Source organism: Artemia franciscana, chromosome 8 (assembly GCF_032884065.1).
Source record: "Artemia franciscana chromosome 8, ASM3288406v1, whole genome shotgun sequence".
In the NCBI taxonomy this organism is placed as follows: Eukaryota; Metazoa; Arthropoda; class Branchiopoda; order Anostraca; family Artemiidae; genus Artemia; species Artemia franciscana.
In genome coordinates, this window is record NC_088870.1 from 41,850,980 (window position 1) to 41,869,106 (window position 18,127).

General features: G+C 33.7%; 1 protein-coding gene across 1 annotated transcript in view; it reads left to right on the top strand.

Annotated features, from left to right (window-relative positions):
• The window catches only part of LOC136030680 (uncharacterized), a 36,711-nt gene that overhangs the window by 6,329 nt on the left and 12,255 nt on the right, over window positions 1-18,127 (top strand). Inside the window, exons 2-3 of the mRNA XM_065709747.1 lie at window positions 12,275-12,424; window positions 13,896-14,063. Of these exons, the coding sequence (XP_065565819.1) occupies window positions 12,275-12,424; window positions 13,896-14,063 (318 nt within the window). The remainder of the gene's footprint in view (window positions 1-12,274; window positions 12,425-13,895; window positions 14,064-18,127) is intronic.

Consider the following 18,127-nt stretch of genomic DNA (forward strand, 5'->3'; position numbering starts at 1 on the left):
GACTTTTGTCAAAATTTTTTAACAAATTTGCAATTGGAAAAAAAAAATCAAAGCACTAGAAAACTTTTGTTTAATGAGCAAGGTGTTGAGAAGGGGACAGTCCTCCATATATAAAGAGTAATTTATATTTTTAAGTTTTGATCTTGCTCCTTACTTTTATTGAAACACTTTTTCTATTTGTTTAATTAAATTGCATGAAACTGTAAAGCTTTATGACTACAATACTTTTGGTAACGCCGAAAAACAATCAATATTTTAATGATCTCTGTTTGGATTTGATGAGTAGTCAAACTGATTGTGATAACAAACAGTAAGTAAGGAGCATCCCGGCTCAATAGTAATCAAAACTTTAAAAGATGGAATCTTTATGTCAATAGATATATCAAAAGAATTGGCTTATTATGCTAATTCTAAATATATAAGTTTAGTCTTACCCATCAAAAGCTACGAGCCTGAGAAAATTTGTTTGATTTTTAGAAGAAGGGGGAAAAACCTCCTTTAAGTCATAGAATTTTAATGAAAATCACACTACCAGATTCAACATATCAAAGAACCTTACTGTAGAGGTTGCTCATATCCTATATCTCGAATAGAGGTTTATGTAATGTTTGCCCAATCACGGATGCGTCTTTATTTGTTTTTTTTTTCCAAGGGTGATCGTATTGACCCAGTGGGCCTAAAAATCCTGAGAGTAGAAAGTCAAATGAGAGGCTCAGTTGAAGCTCTAGTGCCTTTTTTAAGTGACCAAAAAACTGGAGGGCAACTAGGCCCCTTTCCATGCCACTTTTTTCCCAAAATCGTCCAATAAAAATTTTAAGATAACTTGTTTGTTCAACATATCTGAAAGGCCCAATAACTATGTATTTGGAGATAAAATGGCCCCCTAAAGCCCCTGGGAAATGTTTTTAAATTATAAAACTTGCCCTTTTTTATGTATAGTATTTGTTGTTAGGAAGTATGCATACATTTTTGGGTGGGGAGGGAAGGACACATTTTCTGCTGGGAGGATTTTGCACGGGGAGAACTTTCCGTGGAGTGGGAAGTTTCCAGGGAATAAACCTTTCAGGGGAAATTTCACACTGGATGAATTTGCCAGAATTCCTGTAGTCTACGAAATTTCTTTATATGTCTTGCTTTCTCTTTACCGATTCAATTGTACGCGTGGAGATGTTAAGAGTAATTGTCTGGGGTAGATTTTTCTCAAGATTGAAATGTCCTGGCGATAGTTCTGTGGGAAGGTGGATTTTTCCGTAGAGGTGGGGCCAGGTATCCTGGCGTTATTTAAAAAACGATCAGAAATTAAATAAAAAAAGTTTTTACAACTGAAAGTAAGGAGCAACATTAAAACTTAAAACGAACAGAAATTATTACCTATATGAGGGTGATTGTCCCTTCCTAAAACACCTCACTTTTTATGCGAAAATATAAATTTTGTACCAATTCTTTAAAAGAGACTTATGAAACACAAGGGTCGTTTAATTAGAACAGTAATTATGTTATTTTAAAGTGCAAAAAACTGTAGCGTGAAGAGTGAGGTGTGGAGAAAAGGGCAATCCCTCTCGTATACGTAATAATTTCTGTTCGGTATAAATTTTCTCCTTACTTTCGATTGAAAAAAATTGTCTTTTCTTTATTTAATGAAGCTTAAGGACATAATTTGTCCAACGACAATGGAAAAAGCATATAAATTAAAGTAAAAGTATATAAGAACTAAAAAAGTAAGTAATTACAAAAAATACACAAAACATCAGCCTGCTTACAGAAACTAAGATTTAAACTCCCAGCATTCAGTTCTGTTGAGTAATATCGGAGTGTTTGATAAATTTTTTAACAATATCAACAGTTTTGAACTTGGTTATCCAACCAAGTACACCAAGTAACACCAAGTAACACCAGTAACACACACAAGTAACACAAGTAACACCAAGTACACAAATTCCCAGCATTCCGTTCAGGGGAAACATTTCTGATAATAGTGGCTTCACATATCAGCTCACGGGTACTCTTGCAATACTCTTGCAATGCAAGCAAAAGTAGACGGCATATTTTTTACTGAAATCACCGCTTATTAAGTTGTTTTCCTTGTGTTTTCTATAATTATACAAACATTCTTGTCTAGTAATAACTGCACTAATTACTTATAAACAAATATATGTTTATGTCAAATATATGTTATGTCACCATAAGAAGCTAATTCTTTGATTGAATGTTACCAATAGCTAGGCTCTTATTCTTTCATTATTGACAAGACTCGTACTTTACCTACCATTCATACTATGAAGATTTTTTTTTTTTTTTTTTTTTTTTTAGTCCAATCAAATCATATAGTAAAATATTTTGTCGAGAACTAGAAAGGGGTCACTTAGTCACAAATTAAAACTTATATTTTCCTGATTAAGGGTCAAAATGCTCACTTTCCTTTGGTTTCCTTATAATTACTTTATAGTCTCAAATCTTCAAGGGGTGCCATGGCCCCCCTTCCCCCCTGACAGCGCCCTTTGGTCTGATTAGAAATTGAAGTCAGTTAACTGCATCTCCTGGCAGGATCTTTGTAGTACTTTGTATGTTATGGTAAAAGTGCTTTCCAGAAAAATAATTTGGTAGGGATTCTGTTCACTACCTCTGTTCCTAAGCATGCATACGACTTTATAAGCTTCAACTTTTTTGGCATCTTCTTGACCCCCCTCCCCCCTGAGTACAGCGGGTGATCTGAACTTATAACTGCAACATACCAAGTCGCTAGCAATGATGGCATCATTTTTTGTTAAAATACGGAAACATACAGTTAACCAACGAACTTTTTCTCCTAATGATTTGTTGAGACATATGAAAAGTCTAAAATTATTGTCCTAATTTAAGAAAGGGTTTAAAACTGTAAGTTAAAGCTTCGAAATAAATGTAATAAAACAGACACAAAACGAAACATAGTATAAAACACAAAACATAGGAGGAAAAAGGACTTCAAAAAAGCAAACAAACTATTATCATACTTTAAGTTTTGCAAACCTTACATTTAAATTCACCTACTGTTTTATTAAACAGTTTTTCTTTTGATGAGGGAATTCACAAAAATTGCTGCCAATCGTTTTCTGTGTGGTTGCAGGAACATGTTTGATGGTAAAGTTTGTTGTTAATAATGGCTCTTGGATGATAATCAATTGGGTCTCAGCTACCATTTAGCAAGGTTTTCGAAAATGCTATTCATTTTATGTATTGACTTACATGAAAATAAAGAAACGTTTGAGGGGTCATTCTCTTTTCGAAATCTGGTAACTATAAGGCCGGTGGCAAGCATGGTGGAACAATGCCAAACGTCTTTTGGAGTGTGCCAAACGTTTTAGGAACTCTTCCAGGCGTATTGTAATTGTGCCAATCTTGTCAGATCTGTGCGGCACATGTGGTGTTACAAAATTTACACCAGGTGGCAGGAAGTCAGCGTCCCCTTGAAAAATTGTTAAAGTTATTGGTTGCGTTTGAGCCACGAGGGTAATAATTCGAATTTGGCACTAAAACTACAAGCCAGAAACACTTTGCCTTCTGCTTGTCGCAAAATATTAATTCGATTAAAATATTAATCGACATCGTTTGGCAACAAGCAAATATCGCCATTAGATGAATTGAATCTGTGTAATGAAACCGAAGAATTGAACTTAGCAATGTCCCATTCATAATGATATTTTACTAATACTGAGTACTAGAGAGTGCTAATTTAAGCAAATACAAATTGTTTGTAGAATTTCTTAGATAATCTAGAAGTTCTACGAAAAATCTTATTGGCTCAAATTAGCGCTAGCTAAATCTCATTATTAGTATAATTGGTTCTTGCGTATTATTCAGTACACAACGAGAGTTTGGATCTACAGATCAGACAATAACCGGTTTATACCTGTAAGTATTCAAGAAAATTAGCTTAGGCTCAGTTGGAATCTGCGTTGTAGGTATATTTTTATTAAGTATTTAATATGTAGAGATGGTATTTTGGTTGGGTAAGGTATGTTAGGTTAGGTGTTTTATACAATGCGTTCTGTGCGGCCCTCATACAACAATTGTTTGTTGTAGTTTCCATAATTTGTTTGATAAGTACTCTATTTTTACCATTTGTATATTTCATTATGATTAAGCTAACTTCACTTCTCGAGTGTGTACTGAATAATACACAAGTACCGTATAATCTCAAGGCGAATGGGCCTTCATAAGAAGAAAATTAAATTAGTGTCTTTTAATTATGTGAATAAATTATAATTTAATCGTCACGGTAAGAAAAACTGACCGTATCCCATACTTTTCAAGTCTAGCTAATTCTTGCTATGTCACATATAATATTCTAGAAACTTTGCGTTTCCCAAAGTACCAATTTTAGGCGAAGGCACGTTTACTAGCTCTCTCCCGAACCACGCTCTCTTGACTTGTCTTCATGCAGAACATAAACGGTGCAGATTCCAGTCATAGCAATCGCTGATGCTCGTTTCAAAAGCAGAGCCCAAATCCACCTGAATAAACATCAAAGATGAGTGGGTTAAATCATAATTATCATCAGCTGTCATGTTTCAAATTTACACCGTGGGAACCCAATATTATGAATAATGTAGATTCTAACACTATTTCTTTCTCACGTTATATGGATGTTTGAAGCTAAGTATCTATGACGCTGGCACAAAAAAAAAGTTGTGATAAAGCGAATGTTCCCTCTCGTTCAGTCAATAAAATTGAAAGGTATTCATCCTTGGCTGTGCTATAAAAAGGCAAGTGTCGAAAGTCGGTTTTCCAGAGAGGGTTTTAAGTCTTGGCTAATGGTAACTTGTTGAAAAGAAATAAAAAAGGCTTTAATGGATAGTAAATAAGGAAAAATGAATAAAAGACTTATCTTTTTATACCATCCATCAATTTGGCAGGCAATGCATGCCGAAGAGCCATTAAAATCCTGATTTCATAAAAGTGACATCACTCTTTCGTGCAGTAAAACATCCATTTTGCTCATTGGATTTCGTGAGGATTAATTTTGATAACTAAATTCGTTTTTAAACAATTATTTCTTTTTATTAATGAGGACTAATTATTTAGTCGAAAAATCAAAACAATCTTCATCATCTGTGTGCAAATCTACCCAAAGCATGGACCGGGGGACCTCAGCTTTCGAAAATGATCCAGGGGACCTCATTTCCTAAGAATATAACAAGTCCTGAAAATTTACATTTTGCCTTCCTCCCCCTCCCTCCGCAACCAGGTAAAATCCTTGGATTCGACCCTATTCCTGAGGGACAGAACTAAGAGCATATAGGGTATTACTCTTATACATGATTCGTTTCGAAAAGTACTTGCGGTTATTGAAAACTCATTCAAGAATTAAGCTTAGGTTACATCACAGAAAACAAGTTTCATTGCTACAAAATAAGTGATAGATGATACAATGTATTGGACAAAATGCATTAGACTTGCATGATTTGGGCTATATATTTGCATATTAGGTGGGGGGACGTAGGTTAGGTTTCTATCATTTTGTTTCTAAAGTAATATTTTATCATCATGTTTTGTTATTTTTCATTGGTATTAGCCTAAATCACTTTTTGGTTGTGTTTCCAATAACCGACAAGTACCTAAAAGATACCTAAGTACTTAGAAGGTCATTCACATTTTTTGGTCTTAGATACTACCCAGCCCACTTTCCCCGACGTTTCTCAAAAAAAATTTGCGTAGCTACATTGCAGGCTCGCACGGAGGGGAAGAGGTAGGGAGTTATGGTTCCATCCTCCTGAAATGTCGAGGTTTTTGCAATTTCACCTAGGATCTATTCCTATATATTGGTATATTATATTGTTATAATATAATATTGTTATAACAATATTTGTTATAACAAAATTGTTATAACAATAGTAAATATTGTTATATTTACAGCACAGTTTTCCGCTTTTGATGTTTTTAGGTCATTCCCCCTAAGTTTAATCATCCCCCAATAATTTTACGTCCGTGACTGCTCTACTGTTTAGTGAACAAATATTCACAAGTTGTCCGATTTAACATAGACGCCAGTTATCGGCGCGGACATTCCTTGTGTCATGAATAAGCTCGAAAAAACACTTTTACGTGTTCGTAAAAGAATGTTTTACGAAGCAACACTTCATTTTCCGGAACAAAGCATACATTTTGCCATTCATTTCTTCAGTTTGGCAGATTGATTTTTAAGCAGAAGTTTATATCTTTGCAATGCCAAACAGTTCGTGGTACCGAACTGTAAGTGGGGAGCGACTCGGTTCAATAGTAACCAAAACTCTAACAAATGTAATTTTAATATCAATAGATACATTACAAGAATGAGATTTTTTTGGTTCACAAGGGTGCCGACAGAAAATTTTCCAGGGGTGGGGCAGACGCCAAAATAGCAGTGGTGGTCGGGTGACCGTTTAGGTGGTTTATGGCACCAAACTGCTACTTTACCCCGAATAGGACAAATTTGAAATCAATTTGAAATTCTGAAAAACTAATTGATTTAAAAGTATCAATAACTATATTTTGGGCTTTCCAGTTGCAAAAGAAGTAAAACCAAACGGTGGTAGTACTGGATTCAACAAGTTGATTCGCTTTGTTTACATTCCCATATTTAAAAGCACTTAAATGGAAAAGGCAAAGCAGGTCATCATTAGACCCCACAGGAAATTTCTTTGGGGTGGCAAATACTGCTGGGAAAATAGTTTTCAGCAATTTCAAATAGTAATATTTGTCTTTTTCTATTTATATGAAGTACTTCAATATATTTAAACAAATATATGTAATGTATTTATCGATAAGAAAATCCTATTGTAGAGGTTGTGATGGCTTTAGTTAAGCAAAAAATAAAATGTCTTACAGGATTTTCATCCATAAAAACAATGATACTCCTTTTCATCCAACTGAAATTCAGTAGTAATATTAACAAGGACTTTTCGCCAAAATTACAATTCATCGCCAAGTTTCTAAGGATATTCAAATTTTATCCAAAATTGAAATTTCAAATATAAACATAGGACGGTACTAATGAACGTACGATTATTGATTTACACAATTTAAAAGCAATTAACCAGGGATTTAAGGGGCCGGTACCTCAAATTATATTTTGGCTGGGTATAATTTGGAAAACAATCAGAAATTAAATAAAAAAAGAGCTCTTCAACTAAAAAGCAAGGAACAGAATCCCTACTCTTTAAATTGAATTTTGGCTTTGTAAGATTTTTCGAAGCACTAAAAAACTTTTGTTTAATGAACATAGTGTTTTAAAGGGAGCAGTCTCCCATATATACAGAGTAATTTATTGTTTTTCTTTAAGTTTTAAACTTGCTTCTTACTTTAGTTGAAAAACCTTTTCTGTTTGTATAATTAAATTTCATGAAATAATGTTTTATAAATACAACACTTTTCGTAGCGCAGAAAAACTATTAATATTTCAATGATCTCTATTTGGATTTCGATGAATAATCAAACAGTTTGTGGTAACGAACTGTAAGTAAGGAACGACCCGGCTCCATAGTAACCAGAACTCTAAAAAACGGAATTTTGATACCAATAGACATATCAAAAGAATTAGTTTATTTTTCTGATTCTAAATATATAAGTTCATTAAGTTTAGTCTTACCCATCAAAAACTACGAGCCTGAGAATAATTGTCTGATTTTCTAAGAAAGAAGGAAAGAAGTCATAGAATTCTAATGAAAAACACATCAGATTCATCGTATCAAGGAACCCTACTGTAAAGGTTTCAAGCTCATATCTGCAAAAATGTGGAAATTTGTAATTTTTGCCATATGAAAGATCACAGATGTGTGTTCAATTGTTTCTTTTTCCAGAGGTGATCGTTTCGACCCAGTGGGCCTAGAAGGTCGGGAGGTGATTAATTCTAGCTCTTGTGCCCTTTTTAAGTGACCAAAAAAGTGGAAGACAAATAGACTCTTCCACGCCACTTTTCCCAAAATCGTCCAGTCAAAATTTTGAGATAACTTTTTTTTCAGCATAGTTGAAAGGCCCAATAATTATGTCTTTGGACATAAAATAACCCCTATGGCACCTGGAGAAAAGCTTTCAAGTTGTAAAATTTTCCCATTGATTTAATTTTTAATGGGAAGTATGCACACATTTTTCGGGTGGGAGGGGAGGACGAATTTTCTGCTGGGACTTGACTTGACTTGACAGAGAGAGACTTGAAAAGACAGGAAGAATTTTCCATGGAGAGGGAAATTTCCAGGGGGCAAACTTTTCAGGGGAAATTTCACAATGGGTGAATTTGCCGGAATTCCTATACGGAATTTCTTTGTATGTCTTGCTTTCTCTTTACTGATTCAATTTTACGCGTGGAGATGTTAAGGGTAATTGTCCGGGGTAAATTTTTACCAAAATTAGATTGTCGAGAGGATGTTTCTATAGGGAGGGGAATTTTTCCATGGAGTTGAAGCCAGGTATCCTGGCATTATTTAAAAAACGATCAGAAATTAAACAAAAAAAAACAGTTTTTTCAACTGAAAGTAAAGAGCAACATTAAAACAATGTTGCTCCTTATTTTCAGTTGAAAAAACTGTCTTTTCTTTATTTCATGAAGATTAGAGACTTACATTCTTTTAAATGTAATGGAAAAAGTATGTTAATTAAAGTAAAAGTATACAAAAATGAGAAAAGTAAGAAATTACAAAAAATACACAAAACAATAGCCTATTTACAAAAACTTAAGATTTAAAGTCCCAGCATTTAGTTCTGTTGAGGAATTTTTGAAGCGTTTGACGGATATTTTTTAACAATATCAACAGTTTTTAACTTGGTTATCCAACACCAAAATATTTAATGTCTTTATACTCAGTGTTTGTAAATAGTAACAGATTATCAAAGTAGTTTGTTCAAAGTACATAAGTTAAAACTAAAATTAAGAAAATCAAACAAAAAAATTTTAAGTCAATATTTTTAATCTAATTTTGAATGTCAAAAACCAATATATTTGACACTTTTATGCTTCATAACTGTAAACAAATTGAATCTTTTTCAAAGTGACAACAAGATAAAGTCAATCACTCCTGGAAACAAAAATGATGATACTAAAACACAAAAACATGTCCGTACAGGGGGAAAATACAAAAATTCCCAGCATTCCATTCAGGGGAAACATTTCTGATTATAGTGGCTTCGTATATCATCTCATGGGTACTACTGCAATGCAAGCAAAAGTTGACGGCATATTTTCATGACTCTACCTCTTATTAAGTTGTTTTCCTTGTGTTTCTATAACTATACGAACTTTCTTGTGTACTTAAAACTGTACTAATTACTAATAGACAAATACATATATAGGGTCACTATAAAAAGCTGATTCTTTGATTGAATGTTATCAATAGCTAGGCTCTTATTCTTTCGCAATTGACAAGGATCGTTATTTACTTACCATTCATTACCATAAAAAAATTGAATTTTTTTGTTGCTCCAACTAAATCATATATAAGAATTTCTGATGAAAGCTAGAAAGGGGTCACTCAGTCACAAATTAAAACTTTTATTTTCCTTATTAATGGTCAAAATCTTTTTGCAGGCAGCCAACAATATGGCAACACACATTTTTTCCATGGTTTTTCCCTATTCTGCTCTCTTTCCTTTGGTTTCCTTATGCTTACTTTATATCCCAAAATTTAAGGGGGCCATCACCCCCCTGCCTGTGCCCATGATGGTGAATACAAATATATTATATGGATTAGTTTTAGTGTTACCATTCAAAAGCTATGACCCTGAGAAAATTTACCTGATCATCTAAAAGGGAGAAAACACCCCCAAAATCTCAGGAAGCCTTAATGAAATCACAACATCGGATTCAGCATATCAGAAAAACCTTTTAAGCTCCCAAAAAAACCTTTTTACAAGCCTTTTAAGCTTTAAAGCTCCCATCCGTAAACATTTGGAATTTTGTATTTGTTTGTCCGGAGAAGATCACGAAGAGGGTGCGTGTTGATTTTGTTTTTTGCTTGTTTTTTTCCCACGGTTGATTGTACTGAACCAATGGTCCTAGAATATCAGTAAAGGGCTCATTTGAATGAAACGTAAAAGTTCTAGTACCCTTTTTAACTTACCAAAGAGACGGGAAGGCAACTATCCCCCTTCCCACGTCAATTTTTCCCTTAAGTCGCCCGATCAAAATTTTGAGATAGCCATTTTGTCAGCACTGTTGAACGGTCCTATAAAAATGCCTTTGGGGATAAACATGACCCCCCAAAGCCCCGGAGGAAAGGGATGCAATTTATGAAATTTGCCCATATATTCGTATAGTATTTGTTATTGGGACGTATACAGATATTTTTGGGAGGGAGACTTTTTCGGTAGTGAATGTTTCACGGAGAGTTTTTTCCGTGGGGAGGGCAGTTTTCAGGGTGAACTTACCAGGAGAAATTTTAAGTTGAAGGAATTTGCCAGAATTGTTATGCAAAATTATTTTACTCGTTTTAATTACTCTTTGCCAACTTGACAATTGATGTGGAGATATTCTGGGTGTATTTTCCGGGGAAATTTTTCAGCGGAGGTGGAATTGTCAGAATCATTCTTCTGCACGGGAGATTCTCCATAGGATAATTTGTCATGGGCTAATTTTCTGAAGACCAACTTTCCACTTAGACGGGGGGGGGAATTTTCAAGATAATTTTCTGTAGATAAGGGATTTCCGGCATGGTTTAAAAAACGATCAGATATTAAAGTATTTTTCAAATGAAAGTATGATAAGGAGAATTTAATTTTTCTGGTAATTTCAGGTATTTTTCTAGTTCAACTAATTTCTTTAAAACATTAAAAAAGTTTACTTTGAAAGCAATTGCTTGTCGCATATAAAATTGTGATTGCCAAAGATTGTCCTGGTCGGCCAATCGTCTAAGGCTAAACGCAAACAAGTCGTTCGCGATTAAGGTGGGAGGATATCGTAAAGAAAGATTTAAGGGAAATCTGAATTTCCTGGGAGGGTGTATAGAGGGAGTCTATAAATAGATTGGGATGGAAGGGGAGTGTGTGTAGCTGTGTCACCCTTAGGAGACTTGGCTGGTGTGCTGATTTGTTAGTAGTAGTGGTAATTTTCAGTGCGGGAGAGAATTTTCCATGGAGGTTGTCAGATTTTTTTGGTATTATTTCAAAAACGAGCAGAAACCAAATAAAAAAAAAAGTTTTTGCAACTAAAATAAGGAGCAACATTAGAGCATAAAATGAACAAAATTATTTCGTATATGAGGGGGCCTGTCCCCTCCTCAACACCTCGCAGGTAGCCCACATCATTTCTTGGTAAAGCCTGGGCTTGATTTGAAAAACAATCGGAAAATAAATAAAAAAAAAGAACTTTGTTCAACTGAACAGCAACATTAACATTTAAAATGAACAGAAATTGCTTGATATATGAGGAAGTTTGTCCGCTTCTCAATACCTCACTCTTTATTTTAAACTTTGACTTTTTGTCCCAATTTTTTAAGAACGGCTCCTGAAACACAAAGGCCGTTTAATTAGAATAAGAATCTTTTTTAAAAGTACCAAAAAGTCTAGCGTAAGCCCCGAGTTATTGAGGAGGGGGACCCCCCCCTCCTATATACGAAATGATTTGCATTCGTTTTAAGTTTTAATATTGGTCCTTACTTACACTTGAAAAAACTTATTTTTTATTTTATTTTATAATGACTGTAAAGTTAAAAATTAAATATTTTCTATCCGACTAATACCTAAGTCTCCTAGTGTTCTCCACGGTGTTTTCTTGTAGATGAATAATACGGTGAATAATAAGAATGAATTTTTTATGTAAGCAAAAATGTTCATAGACGGTTTTGAGTAGGTACGTCAACTACAGGAGGGGGGCAATAGCTCCCTTAGATCCCTTTTTTGGTATTTTCATTGAAAAGTATCCTTTTTAGTATTTTTATTGAAAAAGTAGACAAAAACAAAAAAATTTTTCCTGCTCTAGATTTTGAAAAATGCATTCCCCACCCTTCCATTTTCGTAAATTGACTCCCACGGTTGTCATAAAGAGAGGGAGAGAAGAAAAGGAAGGAGTAAACATCCAAACGAGTTCAACATCCTTCGCCTTATCAACTCGGATTTAAATGTAATTCAATTTGGCGACTATCGTCACTAAAACTATCGTCACTACGACTATCGTCATTACGACTATCGTCAATTGCTTGCAGCATTGAGCACCGAAATTTTCTGCCTGTTAAACTAATCATAATAAGAAACAGTACCGTTTGCTGTTGCAAATTTGAGAATTAAGCTTGTTCATTAAGCATTGTTTAAACCTGGTTTGTACTCTTTTTAGGATATATTAGAGCCACAGCAGCCCTGTGTATTATTACATTATTCACCGATGCGTTTGCTACTCTCTTAACTGGCCTTGGATTAAAAAGTGAAGACCCGGAAAAGAAATACAAGTACTACAGGCTTGCTGTCTACATTATGCTTCTGTCTTGTAAGTTTTATCTACATTTTACATGCTATAACTGCAAAAAAGGAACCCCCTTCCATCATGGTTGCAGCAGTTGCTGCATGCTAGTAGAGGACGAATACGGCCCATTGTAACGAAAAAAACAACAACCGACAACCCCCCTAAATATGGTGTAGGATCGAAACAAAAAGTACACCGTTGGAATCGAATGGGCTGAAACCTTTACAGGAAACTTAAAGTCCCTTTCCTTGAAACATAAGGAAAATCCTTTGGTTTGAACAACAAGGAAAATCTTTTTTCGATTTTTGTGTGGGAAGCATCTTTTTTTTCCTTCTCCGCAGTCAGTGGGGCGCTTGAACATCATAGAGAGCTGTTTAAGGGTTCATTTAAAAAAAATATTTTTGCTATTTTCTTATTTACCCTCATAACAGCCTCGCCAACTACCCCTTAACCAATCTAAGCTTCTAACTACCACTTAAAAATTCATTTACTATCCTATTAACAGGTTTCCGGCCAATAGCTGAAGACTAAAGATGTTTCTGAAATAGGAGATGCTTTAAGGAAACGTTCTTAGCGCGACCTAAAAATAGACTGTTAAAAATAGCGTTTAATTTATCGACTGTTCTTGACAGTGGATAAATTAAAGGAAAATAAAAAATTCAACTGGAAATATTTTATTAAAACACTAAAATTGTTTTTTTTTTTTAAATTAGCTAGGGTCTGGATATCTTAATTTCAGGAGTAAGGAATATACTTCAAAGCCCAGAAATTCAAAAGGTAAAATTCAAAAAAAGATCATCATATTCATCATTTATAGTACTTTAAAAAAATAACCGTCAGAGAATAAAGTTATTTTTATAACGAAAAACTTATTTGTGTAAACTTCTCTGCTGAAAAGAAATCAAAAAACAAAATGTTGGCAAATTACATTATTTATGGCACTTTTTTCTCGGGATGTCTAGGCTCAATAAGAGATCGATGATTTGAGGCTGGGTTGGAAATTATAATAATCTCTAAGAAATACCCCAAAAAATAAACTATGTCGTAGTCAATTTGCAGGAATCATGCATTAATTTGTAATTATAATGCAAGAAGTTACATAATTATGTAAGTTGCATAATTACATAATAATTAAATTAAAACGATTTTATTTGGAAAATAATGGGCCAAACAACCCCCTTGGAGCATGCTTTCTCCCCTCCATCTGAAACAACGATCTGAATACAATACTGTCATATGAAGAGATGTGGAAGGTCTAATAGAATGGGGTGAGGATTTAAGGAAAGATTTGCTGGAAATTGAAATTTCAGGTAAGGGAGAAAAGAGTAAAGCTGTGTATGAATTTGGGTGGAAAAGGAGCGTGTGAAGCTGTTTTTGCCTCAGTTGGCTTGGTGCTGCAACGAACTATTAGCATTAGTAGTAGTATGAAGAGCAAAATATGTAAATATATTTATTTGGCAGAAACTTTAACAGAACTGTAATTGTAATCATTAAGGGAAAGTTTTGCTTTCATGTGCAAAGCTTGAAGACTGGAAACAGTTCCGGTTTTCGCAAGAAGAAGGCGGATTGACGTTGAAAAATACGATAATCGGAAACAATAACAGGGAAGAAAGCGGAATCCCTTCGTGGAAGTATGAATTGGACTTAGACATAAAATTAAGCGGTATGTTGGATTTGACCTTCATTCAGACTGAACGTTTCCTGTTTATCTGGGAGCTAGCTCTGGCTGATTGACTTGTCTGCTTAGTTTAGGGAATAACTATGATATACACACATTATATAATCCATACAAAGAGAAAAAAAGAGGTTACTTTCCTAGAATTCTGTGGTAAAAAGTGTGCTTTGATTACATCTTATGAACGAGTCTACAATGTTTTTTTGTTGTTGTTTTTTCAAAATTAGGATGGCGCTTTATTTTGTAATTTTTCTTTTCAAACCAGAAGGGCATCACATATTTTATGATGTAGCTATCTAATAAACAAAGGAGAACCAAATAAAAAAATCGGTATGACATGATTAAATAAAAACTGGAATTTGTTGTGTAGCGATTTTTGTTATACAGAAACAATAAACACCCATAATATAGTTGTAAAAATAATTCTTCCACTTTACTGAGTCTTTCTTCATCTGTTATGTCTTATTTCATTTTTATACGTAAAACATTGAATCTTCAATTTTTTCAAATCAGGAGGGTACCGAATTTATTTTGATGGGTATTTCTTCATTTAACTATGTAGTAAATAAAAGCGAACCAAAAAAAGAATGTATGATATTGAACTATCCATTGATACCTCTTGATGTCTTCAGAAACATTAGTATTGAATATACTCGTATTTGTAAGTTTAATTCGCCTAGTTCACTAATTTCTTTAAACATTAAACAAAGATTGCCTGGAAAGCAATTGTTTACCATATATAAACTAGTGATTGGCAATGATTGTCCTTGTTGGCCAACCAGCTAGGTCCAAATGAAAATAAAGTCGTCCCACAATGGGGTGGGAGGATGTCATAAAGAAAAATTTAAGGTATATTAGAGCTTATGGAGGGTGTAAATAGGGAGACTTTGAATAGATTGGAATGAAGGAGGAGCGAGTGTAGGTTTGTCAGCCTCAGGTAACCTAATGTTTCAGAGAGTTGATAGTAGTAGTAGTACAGTGAAAAAAAATGTTTTGCTCTATGATGCCTAAATAAAAAAAAAAAATCGGAACCATAGTCTGAAAATAAAGGCAACCCACTGTGTAAAATGTATACTGATAATAAGAAAAAAAAAATACACTAGGTGTTAAATCCAAATATAATGGCAAAACCAGTTAAAGAGTTGCCCACAACGAGTTAAAGATAACCCTTTTTTTAAAGCTGAGGCACAAACGCTTTTAATTTGACCACTGCACATAACCACAAGAAATTGTCTGCTTCCTGGACAAATTAATCGTTGTAATTGACTGAAATTTTGACTTTCATTATGTCTTTGACTATAAGTCCATTCATTTTGGGTAAATGCGGTGTATATTGACTTGGTAAAACATTTTCAGATACAGAATATTAAATTTATAATTAAAAGTAAAAACTAAAGAAACGTTTTTAAGAATCACTATTTAGTATTTCTGGAATTATTACTAAGCTATTTGTTTTCTACATATTTCAATGAAAAAAGAAAGAATGTAAAAACATTGATGAAAATATTTGTAATTTTCAAACAATTCGTGGTAACAAATTGTAATTAAGAGGAGACCCGGATCAATAGTAATCGAAACTCTAAAAAATAGAATTTTGATACAAATACATGTATCAAATGAATTGCATATTATACTGATTACGAATATATAGGTTTCGTTAAGTTTCATCTTACCCGTCAGAGGCTACAAGCCTGAGAAAAGTTGCCTGATTTTCGAAAAAGGAGAAAACATACCAAAAAATCATAGAATCATAATGAAAATCATACTATCATATTCAGCGTATCAGATAACCTTCATAAAGAGGTTTCAAGCACATATCTGCAAAAATATGGAATTTTGTATTCTTTGCCAGAAGAAAGATCACGGATGTGTGTTTCTTTGTTTCTTGTTTTTTTTTTCCAGGGGTTATCTTATTGACCCAGTGGTCTTAGAACCTCGGGAGGGGGCTCACTGGAACAGAAATTAAAAGTTCGAGTGCCCTTTTTGATGAACTAAATGATTTGAGTGCTACTGTCCCTCTTTTTTACTCAAAATTTTTAGATAGCCATTTTGTTCACCAGAGTAGAAAACTCCGTGTAACTATGTCTTTAGGATAACATGACCCCCCACAGCCTTTGAGGAAAGGTCTTTAGGCTATAAAATTTGCTCATTGTTTAAGTATAGTATTTGTTACTGGGAAGTATGCATACGTTTCTCGGGTGGGGGGAAGATGAATTTTCTGCTGGGGGAGATTTGGCAGGAAAAGAATTTTTCTTGGGGAGGAAAGTTTCCAGGGGTGAGTTTTTCACTGGAAATTGTGCACTGGGGGAATTTACCAGAGTTCCTGTACGAACTTTTTCTTAGGTCTTGCTTTCTCTTTACCTGCTCCCTTTTACATGTAAAGATGTTAAGGGTAATGGTCCGGTGTAAATTTTCAATGGATTGAATTGTCCAGAGGATACATCCGTAAGGAGGGGGGAATTTTCCGTGGGAGTGGAACCAGATTTCCTGGCATTATTTTAAAAAACAACCAAAAGTTAAATTTACAAAAAAACAAGTTTTTTCAACTGAAATTAAGAAGCAACATTAAAACTTAAGACGAAAAGAAATTGTTAATTATATGGAAGGGGTTGTTCTCTTCTCCACACATCGCTCTTTACGCTAAAGTTTGAATTATGTCCCAATTTTTTAAGAACGACTCCTGAAACACAAGAGTCATTTAATTAAAACAATAAGGAGCTTTTCTAAAAGTACTAAAAAACTTAAGCGTAAAGAGCGAGATGTTGAGGAGGGGGCAGCTCCCCTCGTATGCGTAATAATTTTGTTCTTTTTAAGTTTTAATGTTGCTTCCTACTTTCAGCTGATTTTTTTTATTTATTTATATGGTATTTTTTTTTATTTATATATAATATTTTTTTATTTATATATTTATTTATTTTTTTTATTTATTTATATTTATTTATATTTACTTATTTATTTATATATTTATTTATTTATATTAATTTTAATAAATTAAAATTTATTTATTTATATATTTATTTATTTATTTTTATTTATTATATGGATAAAGTAAAGTAGGCTGCTGCAAAGACGGTTAATTTTTTCAATAAAAAAAAGAAATAATACTGGAATGTGATTTGTGTCAACGAAAAAATAGAGAATGTAAGATCATTGATAAAATATGTTTGGTTATAAAGGGATAAAATAAAGTGATCTGCTGCAAAGACGGGTAATTCTTTCCCAAAGGAATTAGTCTTTTCTTTTCAAAATTTTAGAACAAAAAGAAAGTTGGTTATAGAAAATGTGTGAAAAAAGACAGAACAAAATACTGATGAAAAGATGTTTTGTTTTGCAAAGAAAATAGTGCTGCAAAGACAGATGATTGTTTCCAAAAAATTATACTAGATTTTTACTATTTGAATGTTAGAAAAAAAGAAAGCTACTAAAAACGAGTGCTTGGTAAAGTGAAATTGATACCCTCGTATTAAGGGGACTGAGGGATAGTTGTCAACATTCATGGTAATAATTACATTACGGGAATGAGTCATTAAAAAAACTGTTTAGGTTGTCATTTCAAATGACCGACGTCCAGTTTAGGATTTTTGGCTACGATGATTCTATTTGTTAATTTTCTATTTCGATGCGGCACTATTTTTGAGGATTTTCAAGGTCTTTTTTTAAATTCTCAAAATTTATTTTCAGTCAACTTTTACTTTAAAAGAAAGCCATATAATAGTTGTAATTCCTGAAGAATCGTCAAATGCAAAGTTTTTCTCACTAGACTTTTTTTTCAAAACGGCTTCAGCTTCTCTGATCTCCCCTAGACTTTTTGCCACTGGTCCATGTCCTTTACACCCTAATTAGTTAAGTTTGGACTCCTGCCTGTAGCCTCCCAGGATTATAGAAAACTGCTTAACAATGATGCAGGTTGATTTACCGTCATTATAACACCTTACGGCTCATATGTTGGCATAATAGAAAAAAAACTTTGTAGGGTCCCACTTCGACTTTCCCTGGGGTGGACTCTGCACCCCTCTTAACTAGACCTCTTTGAAGTGCAAGTCCCCTCATCC